General features: G+C 38.1%; 1 protein-coding gene across 1 annotated transcript in view; it reads right to left on the reverse strand.

Moving 5' to 3' along the window:
* The window catches only part of SLC4A10 (solute carrier family 4 member 10), a 118,188-nt gene that overhangs the window by 36,383 nt on the left and 60,545 nt on the right, over positions 1-21,260 (reverse strand). The window contains exons 5-13 of the mRNA XM_063318304.1: positions 20,824-21,012; positions 15,529-15,620; positions 13,376-13,474; positions 5,285-5,442; positions 4,175-4,262; positions 3,712-3,858; positions 2,800-2,900; positions 427-601; positions 139-272 (exon numbers count right to left, since the gene is read on the reverse strand). Coding sequence (XP_063174374.1) covers positions 139-272; positions 427-601; positions 2,800-2,900; positions 3,712-3,858; positions 4,175-4,262; positions 5,285-5,442; positions 13,376-13,474; positions 15,529-15,620; positions 20,824-21,012 — 1,183 coding nt within the window. The remainder of the gene's footprint in view (positions 1-138; positions 273-426; positions 602-2,799; positions 2,901-3,711; positions 3,859-4,174; positions 4,263-5,284; positions 5,443-13,375; positions 13,475-15,528; positions 15,621-20,823; positions 21,013-21,260) is intronic.

Here is a 21,260-nt window from a genome sequence, read left to right on the forward strand (position 1 = left end):
ACACCAATCAACAATGGTCATTTAAATATGAGGTTAAACATATCACAAGACTTAGCACATTTTTGAGCCGTTCTGAGAGGCTCATTCAAGAGAAGACAGAAATAGTGAAACTTGGAAAGAAAAACACAGTGCACTTACTTGCAAAATTTGAATAATATCTTTTCAAACACCAAAACTGGTCCTGTGCTACCTAATATGGTAAGAGGCTGCCCACCAAACAACGAGTAGGCTATTCCAGTCATCGATGCACCAAACAAAGATTCTATTGCACTCTGTATGTGAAAAAAGGAGAATTGGAAAGTTAGAGCTGTTACTTGGGAACCAATGCTTAGAAAATGCCATCCAGAACATTTTATTTATTGGGATAGGGACAGGAGCAGGGACAGATAGATATGGCAAGACTGCAAATCCAAGTACAATACATACTATACGACCGTCTGTTGCTTCTCCCAGCAAACCGCCAAATGTGATAACAGGAGACATACAAGCACAATAGAGAAATAGAAAAGAAGCTAGACACTGCAAGCTGAATGCATCAGTGAAGTCACTCAGGAAGAATGGCGCTTTCCTCTTGATATCTAAAACCAAGCCCCCAAACAGCCTAAAGAGAAGAGAAAGAGTGTCACTAAAATGTGATGGTGACTTTTCTTGTTTGTTTTAAGCAGAAACATAATACAGTTAAGCAAATTCAATCCTAAATAATGAGTTATTTGCGTTCACTTTTAAAACGACGTACGTAACAGACAAGAACTTTCCAAACTGTCTTCATTACCTTGTACAATAAAGGAGTAGGATTGGGCCCTCAGGGTGATGTTACAATGTTTTAAGTAATTCTTCAGAACTAGTAAAGAGCTGATCTTTTTTATACTGCACATAGCCAGGTGTAAAATTTGATATGTCATTCATTTTACACAGACTTTAAGCAGGCCCTTTTCATCAGCCATTTATAAATGGGGGAGGGGGGGAGTTTCACTATATCAAATGAAGTGAGATCTGTGATTCGTCTTTTGTCTCCACTGTTAGTTTTCCTGGATTTATTGGCATTTTTAATGTTGGCCCTTTTGCCATAATCCACTCCTGAACATTTTTAGGAAACGCATGCTAGAAATAAAAATAATACCTAAATATATATATACAAGGTGATGCCCTCCCTTTAAATGGGGGTGGTGGTGGTGGAAGAAAGAGAAGAATGTGATATAGATTTTCCATATGATCTCCCTTGGGTTTACTCAGATTTCTCTTACAGCAATTCTTGTTACAACCTGGTTGCAACAATTTTTGAACATTTTGCATCATAACATCAGTATTAGGTACAGGTAGTCCTCACTTAACGACCACAGTTGGGACTGGAATTTTGGTTGCTAAGTGAATCTAACCTGATTTTACGACCTTTTTTGCGGCAGTTCTTAAGCATGGGTGTTAAGTGAACCACATGGTAATTAAGCAATTACCCATTGATTTTGCTTGCCAGAAGTCAGCCAAGGAGGTTGAAAATGGTGATTACATGACCAGGGGACGCTGCGACGGTCATAAATGTGAACCAGTTGCCAAGCGCCCAACTCGTGACCATGTGATCGAAGGGGACACTGCAACAGTCATTAAGTGTGAGGACCGGTTGTAAGTCTGGTTTTAGCACTGTAGTAAATCCGAACCGTCACTAAACAAATGGTTCTTAAGGGAGGATTTACCTGTATTGAAATATCCTTGATGGCAACAGCTGTACTGCCATTGAAATATTAGAGAAAGCAGAGCTGTGCAAAATCATTTGGTGGCCACTTCATTTTGGCACCAATCCTGCCAAAAGGACTACCTGTGCATATACAAACATACCCAGATGACATGGAAAGATCCTCAAAGTCGCTACTGGGCCTGCAAGAGGAGGTGGTGCACTGATGCTTCAAGTAGCAAGTTCAGTGGCTTTGCACCACCTTGAGAGAAAGCCCAAATGGTTATTTGACCAGGCTTTCAGCATTAACTGAGATGAACTATTTACTTCAAATAATTGGAACTCCAGTTATAACAATATTATATAAGCAGTGTTTTTTTGTAAAAAAAGGTCTTAACTATCCTTATTCCTATGTTCACTCCCTGGTAAGCATGCACAGGATAACAGCTGTGGTCTGAATTTTTCTTAAATAGTTAAAAAAATGTATGCACATATTGAATGTATTTTACCAACTGAACAACGCTTGAACAATCATAGCAACAACTTTCTAAACTAAAAAGAAAGTCAGTACTATATTTTTTCAAAATTTTATACTGTTTTTTCTTAACAGACATAAACACCTCTGAAGAGAGCTATTATCTGCCTGACAATGTTTGAAAAAATGCAAGTAAAATTATACATTTATTACAGAAAATTAACTTTCGTCCTTCATTACACAGGATGGGGCTCTCCGTACAAAACACTGCACCTGCACTTTATAAAGAAATATGGAATTGGGATTTATTTGCCATTTAAAGCACAAGGACTCTCATGACTCCATTTATTGCATTGCTATTTTTAATGTGTTAAATGATAGGCATCCCAATTTAGTGATTTTCTGCAAGGCATAAATATATATGCATGGTGAACCCAATCCATTTTACTGGAGGAAGAACATTTACATGAATATTCATTTTAAATAAATGGGACAGCCTATTCATTTTAATCATCATTTATATATGTATATCACAACACATATGGACCTTCACAATGGGTGCTAGGTCATATTTTTTAAAAAGAACCTTACACGTCTGTGTATGTATGGATATTTGCCTATGTGTATGTACAAATAAAAACACTATCTTACTACTAACTTTCCAGTACGTTGTAATTCTGGTCCTGAGTGTCCTCCAAGTGGCTCTGGGTCTCCATGAGCAGCAGTTCCATTTGGCACACCTGGAATTTTACGTTTCTCCTAAATGAAGAAATGGATGTGTTTGTTTTGAATTTGTTTTCCATTCCAAACCGTGGACTGGAAAGAAACTGTTAAGGTGAGTTAGACATGTCATGTTTCTAGTTTCCTTTAGTAGGTTCCTTCCACAAATGAGTCACACCAAAGTGGCTTATTTAAAAGTACTTCTAACATCTGGAGATGCCAAGCACAATCTGAGGGAAGCATCTGAAAATGTGCTGCAACAAGAGCCTCCTTATCAATTAATAACATCCTGCTGGGCTTTAGCACCACAGAGGTTAAAGACAAAAGAAACAAGAAGAATTATAGTCAGCCGTCTTTCTCCAGTGTGCTTGTGGGATGCCTTGTCCACCACACCTGTTCCATTGCTGAGGCTGTCCAAGTACAATGATGTTCACATAAAGGCAGAGAAGGAGCATAATCTTGCTCACTTACAGTACAAGGACATGTTATTGCCATATGTGTACCGCTGTCATACCCTGAATCTCTTTCTACTTCTGCTTGGTAACATTTATTTACAATAAAAACATAAAACGGCAAAGTCATGCTCAGAGTTTCCCCAAATCGTACAAGCTGAAGCATAAAAGCATTGACAGTACACCTTGGTTATCAGGAAGGAGATGCAGGTTGGTGTGAGCCATGCTTATGGTAATACAGCTCTGAAAATCCATGGAAAAAAATCGTTGAGATGCCAATGATCTGTAGGAGAGGTAAACTATGTAGGGCACTCCTGATATCTCATGTAATGGTACCACAACTGGGGGAAAGATGGGGTATACATCTAAAAGATAAATAAATAAAAATAAATAAATACCTGAGAAGGAACATTTTTGGGAGGTTCTATACGAATTGTTGGGTCCCATTCTCCTGGAGGGAGAACTGTCACTTGATCAAGAAACTCATCAATTCCAGCAACTAAGTCATTGCGATCTTTAGCTTTATATGCAACATCATGAAATACCTGTGAAAGAAAGAAGGAAATCCATGAGATTTTGTTTCTAAGGGGAAAAAAATCCATACAAACACAGAGGGTTGTTTCTCAACAAATCATGCAATTTATTTTCATGTTCATTTTCAGTATCACTCACTATGATTCAAAATACTGATTTTTTAAATCTTTCTATTTAAATGGCTCTGAAGTTTAAATTCAGAAACTGCTAGCTATTGAAGTAAAGCATTTGAGATGGACCTGATGATATAATAAATCTTAATACAAAGCACTTTAAAACAGGTAACTTGTTAATGGTTTTAATCAACTCCTGAAAATAGATAAATACCTCATCTGTCATTAATGTTCCAATTGACCTGCCAATCTCATGGTACTGTTGGCCTTTTCCTAAAGGTCCCAGAAGAATAAATAAAAATCTATAAAAAATGGGATACAAAAATATTCAGATGGTGTTAATTTTACATAATTATAGTATCTGAACAAAAACAAGTTAGAAGAAACATTTGTACTTTACAAGTTGGAAAATAATTTCTTTTAAACATTGATACATCAAATAAAAACCCAAGAATATATGTATGTTATTTTTAAAGAAAATTATGAACACTTTCCCTGGTGATGAGGTAATTGGGATTATTATCTCCTCACCTAGCAAGTTTTGGGCTCATGTATTTTCTAAAACTAAATAGAGAAGCATACACATAAAAATGGTTCCCTGATGTATTATTATGCTGTAATTGTACCAAAGCATAATGTTACCACAAAACAAAGTGGGAATAATTTCTGTTTGGGCAGGTGTCTTACCAGTTTTTGGAATATTCTGTTATTGTTGTTATGTTCTATTTAGGCCCTTCCAGCTTTCTATAAACACTGATTCCCTGCTAATCATGAATACGAAACCCCTTTTTCTATCAAATTTAAATGGCATTTTGCATTCAAATACACATAGAATTTTCACATATGAATTAAACTTTTAAAATAGTAAGGGGAAAAAGAGAGAGAGGACAGCCTATGAAACTTAGATCTTCTGATTTTATTGCAGGGTATTAAACAACAGAAATCTTATATAAATGTTGAGACAGTTTAGCCTTTGAGGTAAAGCTGTGCATACATTGTATAGTACTCAATGATGTTGGCTTTCAGTTACTTCTTATCTCAGTGTTGGATGGAGAACATTTTGGGTACAGCTGCTTGCTATACAAATCAGGATTTTTGTTAAAATAGTCAGAGATCTTATAAGTCTAGCATGGATGATATTGTCCAACTTGGGTGGTGAAGTGGTCTTCACAAATGGTTCTCTGTAGCAATATAAAACACTAACATTATTCAAAGAAGCCTTCCTGATTCCCAGGATGGCCCTGATTCTTTTTATCTGTGAGCTGCAGAATTTAAACCAAGCTGGAATAATTACATTTCTTTCTTAGCGATGGTTATAAATTACCTTGATGGTATTGGAACTTCTGCCAGTCCTGAGAGCAACATAGCAGGAGACAATCTAACAAAAGCGACTACAGCACGGTCCAAGAATTCAAGCTCGCCAACCAAAATGTTTGAGGCTTCAGCTCCAGGAGGGATTTTTTTCATGAAATGCAGGTCAACCTGATCATTTTAAAAAATCACACAAGAAAAAGAAGTATGGGGGGAAAAATGAGAGAACCTCACAGATGTGAAGATTTCTAGCATTTCACTTCACTGACACATTGATACATCATGGACCATTAATCACAGGATAATTTAGCATAAACATGTATTAGTGCAGGTGTGAACTCTGATAAATTAATTGATGTTATCAATCAATGAAAACTTTAATTGCAGGTTTATAAGACTTGGCAGTTAACTGAGCAAGCATTTAATGCTCTAGAATAAATATTTGTGCTCTAAATATAATCTGCAAATAGTATCTTAGTCACATCAATACCTTATAAAAGGCTAATATTGCTGGTATTGTGCAAAGTCTATTTAGGGGTGCTGATTCTACAACTGTTGAAAAGGCAGTTTAAGAATGTGAATTCCAATCCATATAGTCTTCAACCAATGAATGAATGAGTTTGTTCAACATGATTCATTTCAATAGGACCAAGATCTGACCATTAAAAAAACTGGAGTTTTTTACTGAGTTTTTCTCAGTAAAAGTAGAGGAGTTACCTACTAACTGCATTCAACTTCCTGCTGCCCAAAAATCAAACATAGGAAAGCTTAGGAGCGTTATTGAATGCCAGAACACTAACCAGAAAAACAATTCCATAACAATGTGGGCAGGGGTTGAAAAGAGTTGCATTAGCTTTCTGGGAAAATAGGGAGGATTTATATACAAACAAAGATTGCTCAACCTTACAGTAAAGCAATTTTCTATAAACTGCATTCAAACTCCTGCTGCCACAAAGATCCACTAAATAACTCCACTGAGAAAAATGAAAAGGAAGGTTCAGCTAATGCTGTTGTTTATTCATTCAGTCGCTTCCGATTCTTTGTGACTTCATGGACCAGCCCATGCCAGAGCTTCATGTCGGTCGAGGCCACCCCAGCTCCCCCAAGGTTGAGTCCGTCACCTCTAGAATATCATCCATCCCTCTTGCCCTTGATCGGCCTCTCTTCCTTTTGCCTTCCACTCTCCCTAGCATCAGCATCTTCTCCAGGGTGTCCCGTCTTCTCATTATGTGGCCAAAGTACTTCGCTTTTGCCTTTAATATCATTCCCTCAAGTGAGCAGTCTGGCTTTATTTCCTGGACTGGTATGATCTTCTTGCAGTCCAAGGCACTCTGAATTTTCCTCCAACACCACACTTCAAAAGCATCGATCTTCCTTCGCTCAGCCTTCCTTATGGTCCAGCTCTCGCAGCCATATGTTACTATGGGGAATACCATTGCTTTAACTATGCGGATCTTTGTTGTCAGTATGATGTCTCTGCTCTTAACTATTTTATCAAATTTTGTCATTGCTCTCCTCCCAAGAATTAAATGTCTTCTGATTTCCTGGCTGCACTCAGTGTCTGCAGTAATCTTTGTGCCTAGAAATACAAAGTCTGTCACTGCTGCTACATTTTCTCCCACAAATTGCCAGCTATTAATCAAGCTGGTTGCCATAATCTTGGCTTTTTTGAGGTTTAGTTGCAACCCAGCTTTTGCACTTCCTTCTTTCACCTTCGTCATAAGGCTCCTCAGTTCCTCCTCACTTTCAGCCATCAAAGTGGTATCATCTGCATATCTGAGATTGTTAATGTTTCTTCCAGCAATTTTAACTCCAGCCTTGGATTCCTCAAGCCCAGCATGTCGCATGATGTGTTCTGCATACAAGTTGAATAGGTAGGGTGAGAGTATACAGCCCTGCCGTACTCCTTTCCCAATCTTAAACCAGTCCGTTGTTCCGTGGTCTGTTCTTACTGTTGCTACTTGGTCGTTATACAGATTCCCCAGGAGGCAGACAAGATGACTTGGTATCCCCATACCACTAAGAACTTGCCACAATTTGTTATGGTCCACACAGTCAAAGGCTTTAGAATAGTCAATAAAACAGAAATAGATGTTTTTCTGAAACTCCCTGGCTCTTTCCATTATCCAGCGGATATTGGCAATTTGGTCCCTAGTTCCTCTGCCTTTTCTAAACCCAGCTTGTACATATGGCAATTCTCACTCCATGAGTTGCTGGAGTCTACGTTGCAGGATCTTGAGGATTACCTTACTGGAATGTGAAATGAGTGCCACTGTTTGATAGTTTGAACATTCTTTAGCGTTGTTGTTTTTTGGTATGGGGATATAAGTTGATTTTTTCCAATCTGATGGCCATTCTTGTGTTTTCCAAATTTGCTGGCATATAGCATGCATCACCTTGACAGCATCATCTTGCAAGATTTTGAACAGTTCAGCTGGGATGCCGTCGTCTCCTGCTGCCTTATTAGTGATGCTTCTTAAGGCCCATTCAACCTCACTCTTCAGGATGTCTGGCTCTAGCTCACTGACCACACCGTCAAAGCTATCCCCAATATTATTATTCTTCCTATACAGGTCTTCCATATATTCTTGCCACCTTTTCTTGATCTCTTCTTCTGTTAGGTCCTTGCCATCTTTGTTTTTGATCATACCCATTTTTGCCTGGAATTTACCTCCAATGATTCTAATTTTCTGGAAGACGTCTCTTGTCCATCCTATTCTACTGTCTTCTTCCACTTCTGCACATTGCTTGTTTAAAAATAATTCATTATCTCTTCTGGCTAACCTCTGGAATTTTGCATTTAATTGGGCATATCTCCCCCTATCACTGTTGCCTTTTGCTTTCCTTCTTTCTTGGGCTACTTCTAGTGTCTCAGCAGACAGCCATTTTGCCTTCTTGGTTCTTTGGGATGTATTTTGTTGCCGCCTCCTGAACAATGTTGCGAACTTCTGTCCATAGGTCTTCCAGGACCCTATCTACTAAGTCCAGTCCCTTAAATCTATTCTTCACCTCCACTGCATATTCCTTAGGAATATTAATTAGCTCATATCTAGCTGATCTGTGGGTCTTCCCTAATCTCTTTAGTCTGATCCTAAATTGTGCAATAAGAAGTTCGTGATCGGAACTACAGTCAGCTCCAGGTCTTACTTTTACCAACTGTATAGATGTCCGCCACCTTTGGCTGCAAAGGATGTAGTCAATCTGATTTCGGTGTTGTCCATCTGGGGAAGTCCATGTATAAAGCCGTCTCTTAGGTTGTTGGAAGAGAGTGTTTGTTATGCAGAGTGAGTTGTCTTGACAGAATTCTATCAGCCTGTGTCCTGCTTCATTTTGTTCTCCCAGGCCATCCTCACCTGTAATTCCAGGTGTCATTTGACTGCCCACCTTAGCATTCCAGTCTCCTGTAATGAAAATAACAGCTCTTTTTGGTGTATTGTCCAGTAGGTGCTACAGATCCTCATAGAACTGCTCTACTTCAGCTTCTTCAGCATCTGTGGTTTGGGCATATATTTGGATCACTGTAATGTTAAATGGCTTACCCTGAATTCAAATTGAGATCATTTTATTGTTTTTTGGATTGTATCCAAGCACTGCTTTAGCCACTTGACTATTAATTATGAAGGCTACTCCATTTCGTCTGTGGTCCTCTTGTCCACAGTAGAAGATCTGGTGGTCATCTGATGTGAAGTGGCTCATTCCAGTCCATTTCAGTTCACTGACACTCAAAATGTCTATCTTTAATCTTGACAGACATTTTGGGTGTCAGTGAACTGGAATGAGCCACTTCACATCAGATGTCCAGAGATCTACTACTGTGGACAAGAGGAACACAGAAGAAATGGAGTAGCCTTCATAATTAATTGTAAAGTGGCTAAAGCAATGCTTTAATCTTGACATCTCACCAATAACCACATCCAATTTGCCCTGGCTCATAGATCTTGTATTCCAGGTTCCAATGGTGTGTTGATCCTTAGAGCATCGGATTCGCCATTCACAACCAACACCGTTGGCCGCTAGCCATCCTTTCGGCTTTGAGCTAGCTGCGTCATCACGTCTGGGGCTAGTTGAGCTCATCCTCTGTTCCTCCCCAGTAGCATTTTGACCATCTTCCGACCTGGGGGTCTCATCTTCCAATGGTATACCGACATATCTCTGGTTGTACTGATCCATTTAGTTTCAGCTAATGCTAGGAATTTCAATACTGGTACTGTACTTAGGTAAATACAAAAATAAGGAATCAACAGGATTATAGCAAAAGCTCTCTTTCTTCCTGGGTCCTTCCTTTATATAGGCATAGTTATGATATACTGCATGTGGCCTTGATTCAGTGGCTTCATAATAGTCCACAATCATAAAAACAATGTTCTACAACCATAGGATTATTTTTTAAAGAAACTATGTAGTGGAATATGCTCTGACTAGAATTTCTATCCAATTATTAGAAATATCTCTTGAAAAAAAAATCTTCAAAGATACTGTTCGCACTGATATTTTATATTTAACTATATTCTGGTTATAGTAGAGCACAAGCCCGAAAAGACTAGAGGTCTTTGAGGGTACTGCAGGTAGCTCCTGATAGAGGCACAAAAATAAACCAAATGAAACATTCAATGGGCAAAATCTCAGAAAATTGCCAAATCTCACAAGATTTTAGTGCTCTTGTTTCAATCTCACAAGATTTTGCCATCCTTGCCTCCAAATCACACCAGATTTCAGGTTGAAACACCATCTGTGATCATGACACCATGTTTCCAACAGGGTGATCCCTGAAAGTGACAATGTAATGATCCACATAAAGGAAAAGGTTCAGATTGCTACTCTATTCTTCAAATTATTGAAAAGCATTCTGTTTTTTCCTTCTGATTTGTGTCATTTACTTCATGATAACAGTTAACTGTCTGGTGTTCACAAACATATTTTATTTGTGTTCTCCCCATAATACCTTTCTAAATGTTATGAAGAGTAATTCACAAAACAACATGTTCAAATTGATATCACAGCTTCATATTCTGAGAATTTCAAATTACTGCATTTTTCTCCCATTTGCTTTCCCATTACCAATTTAAACACAAAAACAGTGACCAAATCCAATATAAACTGTTAAAGTGACCATTTTAATGTCTATCTCACAGCCATCTGTCAGTAGCAGTGTGCAGTGTGTCTTCAATAGTGTTTACAAAGTTGTTTTCTTGCAAATGGCTCTGGCACATGGACAGAATTTAAGCACCATGGCGTTGTCTGTGTTATGAAATCATTCTCAAAACTTTTAACATCTCCAAAAATTAAGCCCAGAGTTCCTTTTCACTGCTTTGCCATCTTATTTACATATTTCTTGTGGAATAATAATTTACATCTACATATTGATCCAGTACCAAGGAATTATCACTGATTGCTTGAAATGGAACAGTTCTTCTGAGGGAGGACTACTTCACAGATGGGAGAAAGCATATGCACATGCTTGGAAGGATTTAGAGTGACTTTTGATTGCAGGATTGTAATTGAGTCCTCATGCACTGTAGCAAAGAGGAAGCTGTGCCAATACTTTTTAGTAGGGTGCTTTTGAGCACACATAAAACGCCCTTCCTCTCATTCCCAACCTCATTTCCGCTGCTCATCAACATGGCAAGGCACATGCTCAAGCCAAGTAAACCCGAAGGGCTGGGAGTTAACAAAGCAAGTATTCTGCACGACTGCAACTGGGGAGGGAGTCAATTGTTGACTCCCTCCCCAGTTGTCAGCGAGGCTGTCCAGTGGTACAGCAGGGGTATCTAATGCACCCTGTGATGCCCCCTGGCAGTTTTTGATAAATTTGCAACCACGTCATTCACCACATCTAGAAATAGTTGGCCAGCAAATGAAGTCAGTCTTGGCAATCCATGAATTAGGGTTATGATCGTGTCATGTAGTCCTGCAGATCAGGATAGAGCTTCCATAATGACCTGAGAGACACCCTGGTCCTTTGATTCTCGGGCTGCAGGCTACTTTTCAGGCACAAATATAGGAGAGGCACGAAAATGCCCATTTAATGCAAATCATTTCTCTTACCTTCTACCAGCTAAGCTTTGGCTGCTGCAAAAATTGCTCTGCTAATGTCAGCTACATGACACTAGACACTGTTTTATAGAGCACTGTATTAATTTTTCCTGAATTCCAGAGGAAGCAACCCATAATTCATTAATTACTATGTTTACTTGCTTGCTGTTGGCAGGAATATGTTTGTCTTTCAATCCCGCTTGCCCTCCAAAGACGTTGAGGAAATGAGCATTGCTCCCTCCCTCTCCCTCCTAATCTTTTCTTCACAACAGGCAGATGAAGTTGGTTAGACTGAGAAAAAGCAACACTGGCCTTGGTCACATATAGCTCAGGTTAAGCCCTAACAAGATATATTGGGTTTTGTTTAGCATTATATGTGCACCAGGCCGCTATGATTTTTCCAACAAAATACCATGTGGAGTCCTTGGTGCTCTCTGAACCACCAAGCTCAGAGAGTACCAAGGACTCCACAGTTCACCCTGAGCAACATATATTCTCTTCTATTGAAAATACCATGTCTCACACAGGGATTGAGAGCCTTTTCAGGTCCTGAGCACCACAGTGTAATCTTATATAATGCTCTATGCACTGAAAAAAAAGTATCATCCCAAATCTTATTATATCACTAAACCTCGTAAGATGTACCACAACACTGGCATATTGCCTTCCCATGCAGTATCACAGAAAATTATCAGTGAGATTGCTGAAATCTCATGAGATATGGCAAGACTTCCATTATTTTTTTGTTTTAAATTACTTGGGGCATAGCAGGGTTTTTTTTTGGGGGGGGGCAGAAAGACATAAGAACATAAACAGTGCACTGCTGCATCGGACCCCTGGCCCATCTAGCCCAGCAGCCTGTTCTCACAGTGGCCAAACAACTGCTCAAGGAAGCCCACTTGTGCAGATGGCCTTCAGAGGCAGTCACGCTGCCCTCAAGGCTAACAGACATTGATCCACATGGGTACTATATATTGCTGACTTCCGGTTTAGTACCATGTATGAACTCAATCTACAGTATGGCTAGCTTAGAAAAGCAGGGTTCAGAAAGCCTATTGGAAAGCTCAACTAAGCTGCCATATTTCATAGCTGAGTGGAGATCTGAATGTGGGTTTTCTTAATCTGTTTTTTACACTCCATCACCCAATCAACTTAGGACATTTACATTCAGAAAAGAAAAGGGCCATTACTTCTTCCTATTTTGTAATGTGAATCTGTACAGTTTATGGTACATATGTATGCTAAGAGAATTTACCTCAGTGCCTGGTGAGTTCATAGATGTGTACGTGCAGTTTTCTTGGCCACAATATGGAAGTAGTTCACCATCCCCTTCTTCTGGGAAGCCTACCACCATGGAGTTTTCTGGTAGGCTCCCATCCAAATATCACCCAGGCCTGAACCTGCTTAGCTTCCAGGACCATGCAAGGTTGAGAGAAGGAACGCTATAGTTCTTGTATACTTCTGTTCTGCTGGCAGTACAGATGAACACAATACCTCTCAGGGCATTTCTTATTTGCATCTGATTTTAATGAGTTTATTTTAGGCTGTAGTCCTTTATCAACTTACCTGACAATAAGCTTCATTGAACTCAATGGGAATTCCTTTACAGAATTGTGCTATTAAAGGTAGTTATATTGGGTAAGTTGTTCGTTTGTTTTTCTGGATTTGTATGTGTGTAAACTAAATTTATATTTTCAATTTCTTAAAAAAATACTTTGTATATTTGAAGTTTATGAGGACAATCTTCAGATTAAGTGAAGGGTTGCAGGACTATTGATGTTTAAAATGTTCAAATGTATGCATCCATCTAGAATAGCTTTCCCCAACCTGGTACACTCCATATGTATTGGACTACATCCTATCTTCCTCAGGAAGCAGCCCATTGATGGGAGGAGGATGCACATTGTAGACCAACATGGTACAGGGAGAGCCAGACTGCAGAAGGCTGATCTAGAGCATCTGCAATTTCTGCCTACTGCACTGACATAACACAGTATTGAACTGGTACTAACATTTAGCAAGAGATTCTGCTTGCAATCACCATATAAAGATAGCCAGAGTGGGTCCTCACCTCTCTCTCTCTCTCTTCCTGATGAAGGTGTCCTTTTTCATTTCTCTGTTTCATCCCAAATAGACTACTGTTATGCCCTTTTTGCTGGTCTCCTAGTCCCTGCACGCACAATTAACAGACTTCAGCTGGTTCAAAAGGCTGCTTCTCATATTTTGCCTGGCACCAGATGGAGCAAGCACATAACTAGAACTGGCTCAGCCACACTGACTGGATATCACATTCAACAACAAGTCAAGGCACTGTTTGCATCAATTCCCTTAGAAGAGAAACTCAGTTAAAGATGCCCTCTTTAGTCCTCACCTGCTCCGACTTGGTTCAGCTGAGGCCAACTGCCATGGCCATGTTGTCGAACCAATATCTAATACAACCATGCTTTGGTGACACAGCAACCCTTAGGCAATCTTTAACTACAAAGAGGTTATATAATATCCTCAATAAATCCACATTTTCCTTTTCAGTTCTTTGGTCAGCCATGCTGCTAGTCACAATTTACAGTGAGCAATGAAGTATCACAACATGATCACAAAAACTAAGATTTTGTACATGATTAAATATAATTTTTATATTGCCAAAGGGTAAATGTCATAGATTATATGAGAACTAATATAAATTTGAACAATACATTATCAGAAGACTGTTTCCCAATTTTCTAATTTAACAGGAGGCTATCTCCACAAATACTCTGAAAATGAAACATAGGAATGAGAGTCTGGCTGTGACTAAATGTCTGAAATATACAGTATATTCCTGGGAACAGTCTAGGAATGTGACTAATTTATGGAATAAGAAATCCCATGGGGGGCTTCTTCCTTGCTGCCCTAATCACTCCTACAGAAAAGCTGTCTTCGGGGGTAAAAACTTTGCAAAAGTCAGGAAAGTTAAAAGCAGGAAGCTTATTGTCCTGTGATTGATCTGCATTTTTCAGCTGACACCTGGAAGAGAGGCTGCTTAGACAAGCTAGCTCTTCCAATTTAGCCTTGCAAGTTGTGACATAACAAAACTTTTTGCTCTAACCTCAGTCAGGTAATTATTTTCCTCTTTTGCTGTAGCAGGTGCCAGTACCTGCTAGACACTTAATCTTCATTAATATCTAACCTTCCTTTGCTGATGCCTAAACTAAGCAACTTGGGGTGGAGGGAGAAAGAGAGATTGCAGGGCTATAAAACTTGCCCAATGAAAGCATCCCCTTTGTGAGTCAAATTTTGGAGACCATCCTCACCGTTTGGGCTCCCCAGGCTGAGTGGGGATGGATCCCCCAGTGCTGTGAGTATATTCAGGGACAATTTAATAAACTTTCTTCAAAGTATGTTGCCGTCCTGGCATCTCCCTTGGTGTTCTTGTTCTTTGGTATCCATCCTGCAAATCCTAAATTAAGCATTGATGTACAAATTAGCGGCAACACTTCCCTTCTAGCAAGTTAGACTATGCTCTATTTCCTTACCTTTATTTATAAATGGCTCTCCTGAATTTCAAGCAAAACCTTTTTCCAGCTTTCCTTAGGGATGGCTAGACTGAACCCAAGACCTCATGTATGCAATGTAGGGGCTTATATTATGGACTGATTATATTATGGAATGAGCAGAATGTTTGGGGAAGTTCAATGCGCTAAGCTTTACTGTAGAGCTTTTGTTGACGTACTTCTAGGATTTTGGTGCCAAACAGAAACTAGCTGGATCCTTCACTGTTGAAATCACAGAGAGCAATTTTCATACCTTAATATTGTAGCTAAAACTATAGAAAGGAAGAATGACTCAATCAGAACTCTACTGAGTTCTACTAAGCCTCTCTGTGACTTAAATATATTGTTCCCATGTTTCATTTTCAGAGATGGGAAATACCTGAGAACACTACCATATCACTGATTTTTCACAGAGGCATTCATTTCCAAGATCTTTTGGTTCAGATATTAAATGCTGCTATCATCTCTTCTAAAGTTTAATGATGTCTTCACAGTGATATGGAATGCAACGAACCAGTTTTTTAAAAAGAACAATTTGTTTTAAATGTTTAAATGCATCCCCCTCCATTTAGTTACATAAAATGTATGTAGTATGAGACAATGGCCAGTAAATTATTACACTGAAATGAAACATGCTTTATTGCCAGAACTAAGCTATACTCTTACCATTCAAAGATTCATGTTACAGCCTTACCTTACTAAAGTCAACAGTGCTGTTTTCTCGGCTCACATCATTTTTGGTTTCGGTACTGGTTGGCGCAGACTGTGGGGAAATAATCTGACCTGCTGGAAAAAATTGTTATTACAGAATACTAACACTTTTCTGTATTATTGTTATAAAACAGTCAGTTGAGATAAAAAGCAAATTCTCCCTTGAGTCAGCTTGAGTCCAGTGGACTTCATGGATAGGGGTTGCAGTTTTCTTGGCCACAATAGATAAATAATAATTTTAAAAATCCCAGTCTAGTCTATAGCCCTGGATTTCCCAGCCTAATCTCACATTCAGATAATACTCAGGGCCAATGCAGCTTAGCTTTTTCAGATCAGTCAAGATTTGCTAGGTGCTACCACCTCAGGGGGCATTCAGCTGAAGGGATATTTAAATGGAAGACTCATATACATTATATCTTATACACAAAACATTTCATGTTTGGTCTATCTGCAATATGCACCACATTATAAAAGTTTGCTAAAGCCATTATTTTATTGATTTACCAAAGCTCATGACTCAAGTTGTGTTTAAATCACTAACATGAAACTGGTTTTATAATGCCTCCTGGAAGACATACTGAAATAGTCACCCCTCTTGGGTGGTGGCATCATGGAACCCTGAATGCAAATTCATGGCATAAGGTAACAGCCCTATCTCTCTAGTCTGAGAGTTCAAATAAGGAAAGCATATCCCTTCATAGATTATCCATATATCCCCCTTCCTGCAAATCTAGAAAAGCAAAGTCGTTATAGCTCATAGACCTAAGTGCTCTGTATAAGGTGCAATGGCCTAAGAGTTCAAATCCTGGCAGAGGGGGGATTGAACCACATACAGTCTAATACCAACTATAACAGTTGTACGTTCCTGATGAGTCTCAGTAAGGATGAAACTGGTCATCAAATAATGTGTAAAATATGAATCAAATGAAAGCTGACTATTGCTACTGCAATAAATACATTTTCCCAGGATCACTGTTAGAAGGCATATCTATACTGCAATAAGATGTATATTTCCTTACAAATGTAAATAGAGCCTATTCAGACCCTGAGTGTTTAGGATTGAAGCATTTAATTCTTCAGTAATTAATCATTCTCCCAAGGAGATTGTGGGATCAATAACTTTGTGGGGGAACATGTAGGAATCTTGAATGCAGTGCACTCATTCAACTATATTTCCCAGTAATATTTGGTGGAAATCATTACTCTGATTCTTTTAATGTTGAACTAGAGATATTTATTGTCTGAACCTACTCTACATTTTTATTTATATTTTTAGTTATGTACACAGACACATGGACACAACTTCCCCCCCCCCCAAAATATATTTGACATCTGCACTTCATGGATTCTACATTTATTGTATTCATTGTATTCTTATTTATACTGGCTATTGTTATTATAATTATATTTTTATGGTTTTAATTATGGATTTCATTGTGAACTGCCCAGAGTCCCTCTTTTTGGGGGAGATGGGCGGTGATATAAATTTGAATAATAAATAAATAAGTTTTATGAAGGGGGAAATATTTCTGACAGCCCAATCCATTTCTAATTTCTACTTTTCAGATTAGAAAAATATTAAGACCATTTCCAAAAGATAATAATCCTAACTAGAGTAGAATAACCATTAAAAAATTCTGGTACCTTTTGCAAAAAGACCCTGATGGTGATTGTCTAGATTAACCATGATGACACATTATGCTGGAAGAAACTGTGAAGACAAGACTGAACATCTGAATTGACCTAATGCTCATGCAAGATAGATTTGTAGTACTCTACTTCTGGACCTTCAAGGAGTTTACAGAACCCAAAGGTTAGAGATGAAGGAGGGCAAAGATGAGATGAGCCTGTTAGAAACAGATACAATAAAGATAGAGCAAAATAAAGAAACATGGAGATGATTGGCACAACAGCAGAGTTTAGATCAGAGGTTGTCAAACTTTTTCTGGCTGCGAAACCTGTTGGTTAAGAAAAAAAATATTCAAGAAACCTTGATCAAGAAGCAAACCTCTAGTGATAGAAGATGGGCTGCATGCTAGTGAACTTTTTTTTTCTTCTTCTTGTCCTTAATCTCTCAAAGAACCCTATCAAGTTCTCACAGAACAGCAGGATTCCATAAAACACAGTTTGAAAAACTCTGGTTTAGATCATGCACAGTTATTCATGGGCAGGAAAACCTATGGAGAAGGAAAGATCTGATATGAAGTGGAAATGATTAAGAGTGATGGAATATTTATTTCAAAACAGTAGTGTGATAGCATTTTAATGAAAAGGAATAGTAAAACTGAAAAGGATGAACAGTGAGAAAATACGAAGTGCTGCACTGCTGTAGAAGAAAAAAAATGACCCAGCTGTGATCAATTTTGTAGTCAGGACCACCTGAATTTGTAAGGAATACAAACTAGGAATCTCAAATAGTATAGAAATTTTCTTCCAGCAAATTTCAAGCATGAGCACTCCATGAATTAATTACACCTTTGTTGGAACTTACAGTAGAAGACATAGAAAATTCTGGAAGGACAATCTAAACATGTCAGTGGCATGTTGTAGTTTCATATAGCCCCCCAGAACCATGGAATTGAAGACAGGGTCTGAAGATGACGTCAACATTAAGGCTGGCACCCTAACCACCAATCTAATAATTATTCTTGTTATGCTTGGTCTGTTATTCTTGTTCAGTATTTTTCTACCCTTGCTTCCATCATCCATGACAATAAACAAAGTAAAGCTCATAATGTGAATCCTACTCTACCCATAGGGGAGGACATTATTTATATGTAAGTAAAATAAATACGAAACAAAAGAAGACTCAACAGATTAGTGGACTTACGAAGCAGCAGTATCATTATATAAGCCTATCCTAAATGCTGCATTTTGCAGTTGCACAAATAGAATGGTGGAGTAGATTATAATATGATACAAACTGCTGTGTGGGTGTCTCAAGTCCTTGGAGGAGACTTTCATGATTGCCTTAAGAACTATGATTTTTTTTAAAAAAAAATTCTATTACTACTGAAGTTGCAGTAAACTAATGATCATATGATCCTCTGCATATAAAAAACTAGTAGGGGCATTTTACTGTTAAATTTGTTATATATATATACATGAATGTATGCATATATGTATGTATGTATATTTAGCTCACTCAAAATACAGCTTACTCAGAACAAAATACTATTTTTCATGTCCTGCATGTCCTTAGGATATCAGGGAAAGAGTTAGGTTAGTATTCTTATCCCTGGGACCTGGTTTTATAAATGCAAGAATTCTTCCACCTGTAGTAGAAAAGATGGCACTGGTTAAGGCAAGTAACTTACCCCCTCCCCACATCCACTTTCCCAAAGAAAATAAACTGTCAGCTTGGCCATAAAATAATTGGAAGGCTAAGGAATTTTGATAAATATGGAAAATGTAATAGTAGGCAAACATAGGTTCTGGGAAGCAAAGGAATATACTGTATGATAATCCCATATAAGTAACTTTCTAGAAAGAAAATGTGTTCATGAAAAACCTTTTTTTTTTTGTTCTCTCAAATTCAGCTTTGTCTTTGTAGCACTACCTTCATTGCCTCACATAATCCACCCCACAACTGACCTTACCAATAAACAATGTGCTGCTACATCCAGTCAAAAACTTTGCTGCTGTATCCATTCATGCATATCTCTGTATAGAGGGATCACATCTCTGCCCTTGTTAAGTTTGCTTCTGCTGCCTCCAGTATCATTATAAACCATCTGTGCTTCAGTGGAATTGTGTGCAGGTCTCCAGTTTAAATGAACTCTTGAGAAAATTTGTGAGAGGTTTCTCTTACCGAGCATTCAGTCATAAAGAGCTCCATCTACTTACTTCATTAATATAGGCCAGACACAGATGATACACTGAGTGTAAACAATGCTCAGATTAAGCTGTTAAGTAGTAATGATAAACATAATACAATGATAAGAGATTTAATATCCCCAAATCTTTTTACTTTAAAGAAGATTTATCACACGTGATGCTGTCTAAAAGATGAATGTATTGCTAAGTGTTCAAAGTAAGACTTGCTGGAAAATGTTCAAAGTTGATCCATAAGACATACTCCTGGTTTACACTGTCTGAATAGCCCATAATGCTACCCAAGCAAAATTGTCCCATCTGTAATTTGCAGCTGACTCCATCTACGTGATTACCCAGGGAATTCCCAAATAATCTCCTGTGAATCAAACAAAAATATTGCTTGTTTAATGACTAACGTTATAGGATACCAAAATAATAACCTGTTGACTTGTATTACAATTTGCACTTGATTAAAACCAACTCAAATACTTTAGACTCATTAATTGCTAACGGAATGTGACTGCATCAACATTGGTTCACCAATATACATCATTGTCGCTGAGAAAATGAGTTAAAATAAATTAGTCCTATTTAAACATGTTTATCTAAAGCTTGTATCATTCCTAAGCAGCAGTCAATGAGCAGGGGAGTATGGAATTGTATTCATGCACAGGTGCAGGGCATCAGTTTAGAAAAAAATGCCGTAAGATGTATATAATTCTGAAACTGCTTACCTGGAATATGCTCAGAGAAGTCAGACTTGGTTAAAGGCTTTATTTTAAGAGAAAAGGTAACTAATTTACAAAATCTTTTTATAAGGGATTTTATAAAATTTCTTGGTTAGGTCTCCTGAAGTCAGGATAATTGGCTTGCCTTGTTCTGAAAATATCATCTTTCCCATCTTTATCTTAACAACTCATAATTGCTTAGGAAATGGAGTCACAACAGCCACACTTACCTAACACCACAAAAATATTTTTTTCTTTCTTGTATAATTCTATTCTTACTTTATCTCAAACACCAAATGATGTGCATTTGATGTACACAAGGAATGTATAAATTTCATTTAAATCCACTCAGTAAAATCAAAGATGTATACAGGAACTGCTGAATACATCTGTCTGTAAAAACAACTAGTAAAACGAAGAAGCCAATTAAACTACTGAACTTCAGTACCAAAGACTTGTGCTTTCCCTTCCTGACTGCCTGTAAGATGGTTCTTTTTACACAGCATCCTACTCTATAATTTCCGAGCCACTGTCAAAGATTTGCTACCATACCTTATAACTCCAATTTCCCAAAGTTAGGGAAGGGAACCTGAGAAAATGCATGTGTTGCAGTGATGTTGGACAAGAAGATTGAAATACCATTTAAAATCAAAATGTGGAATAAGTCACCTATTTTGGCAAATACATTGTATCAAAGCTACAGTAACCATTACTTAATTAACATGACACTTTACCATTTTTATCCATGGAATGAGGTTCAGACTGTTTCTTGCCAATGTCAGCAAAGGATCTGACTATTGGGATCCTATTGCTTAGCTTCTTTTGATTCTGATGGTGATGGTGTTTGAGTAAAGCCTCGTGTACTCTGTGGCGAACATCTTCACTGAGCTGTCCTGACCCTACTTGTTGATCAAGAATCATATCTGAAAACAAACAAAACAGCAATTGAATAACCTTTTGAGTTTTGAGTCAAACAGCAATATATGCAATAACAAACCACATTTCTCATGAATTCTCAGTTGAAGCATCCAGTAAAATCTATCACCTATATGAGATCTGAGCTCTCTGTGCTGCAAGTAATACCTAATATGGGTGGTTTAGCTTTCCATGTGAGAGCTAAAAGAATAAAGAAAAAAGGAAATGTGTGAAACATATTTCTTGAAGTCACCAC

This window comes from Candoia aspera, chromosome 1 (assembly GCF_035149785.1).
Source record: "Candoia aspera isolate rCanAsp1 chromosome 1, rCanAsp1.hap2, whole genome shotgun sequence".
Classification (NCBI taxonomy): Eukaryota; Metazoa; Chordata; class Lepidosauria; order Squamata; family Boidae; genus Candoia; species Candoia aspera.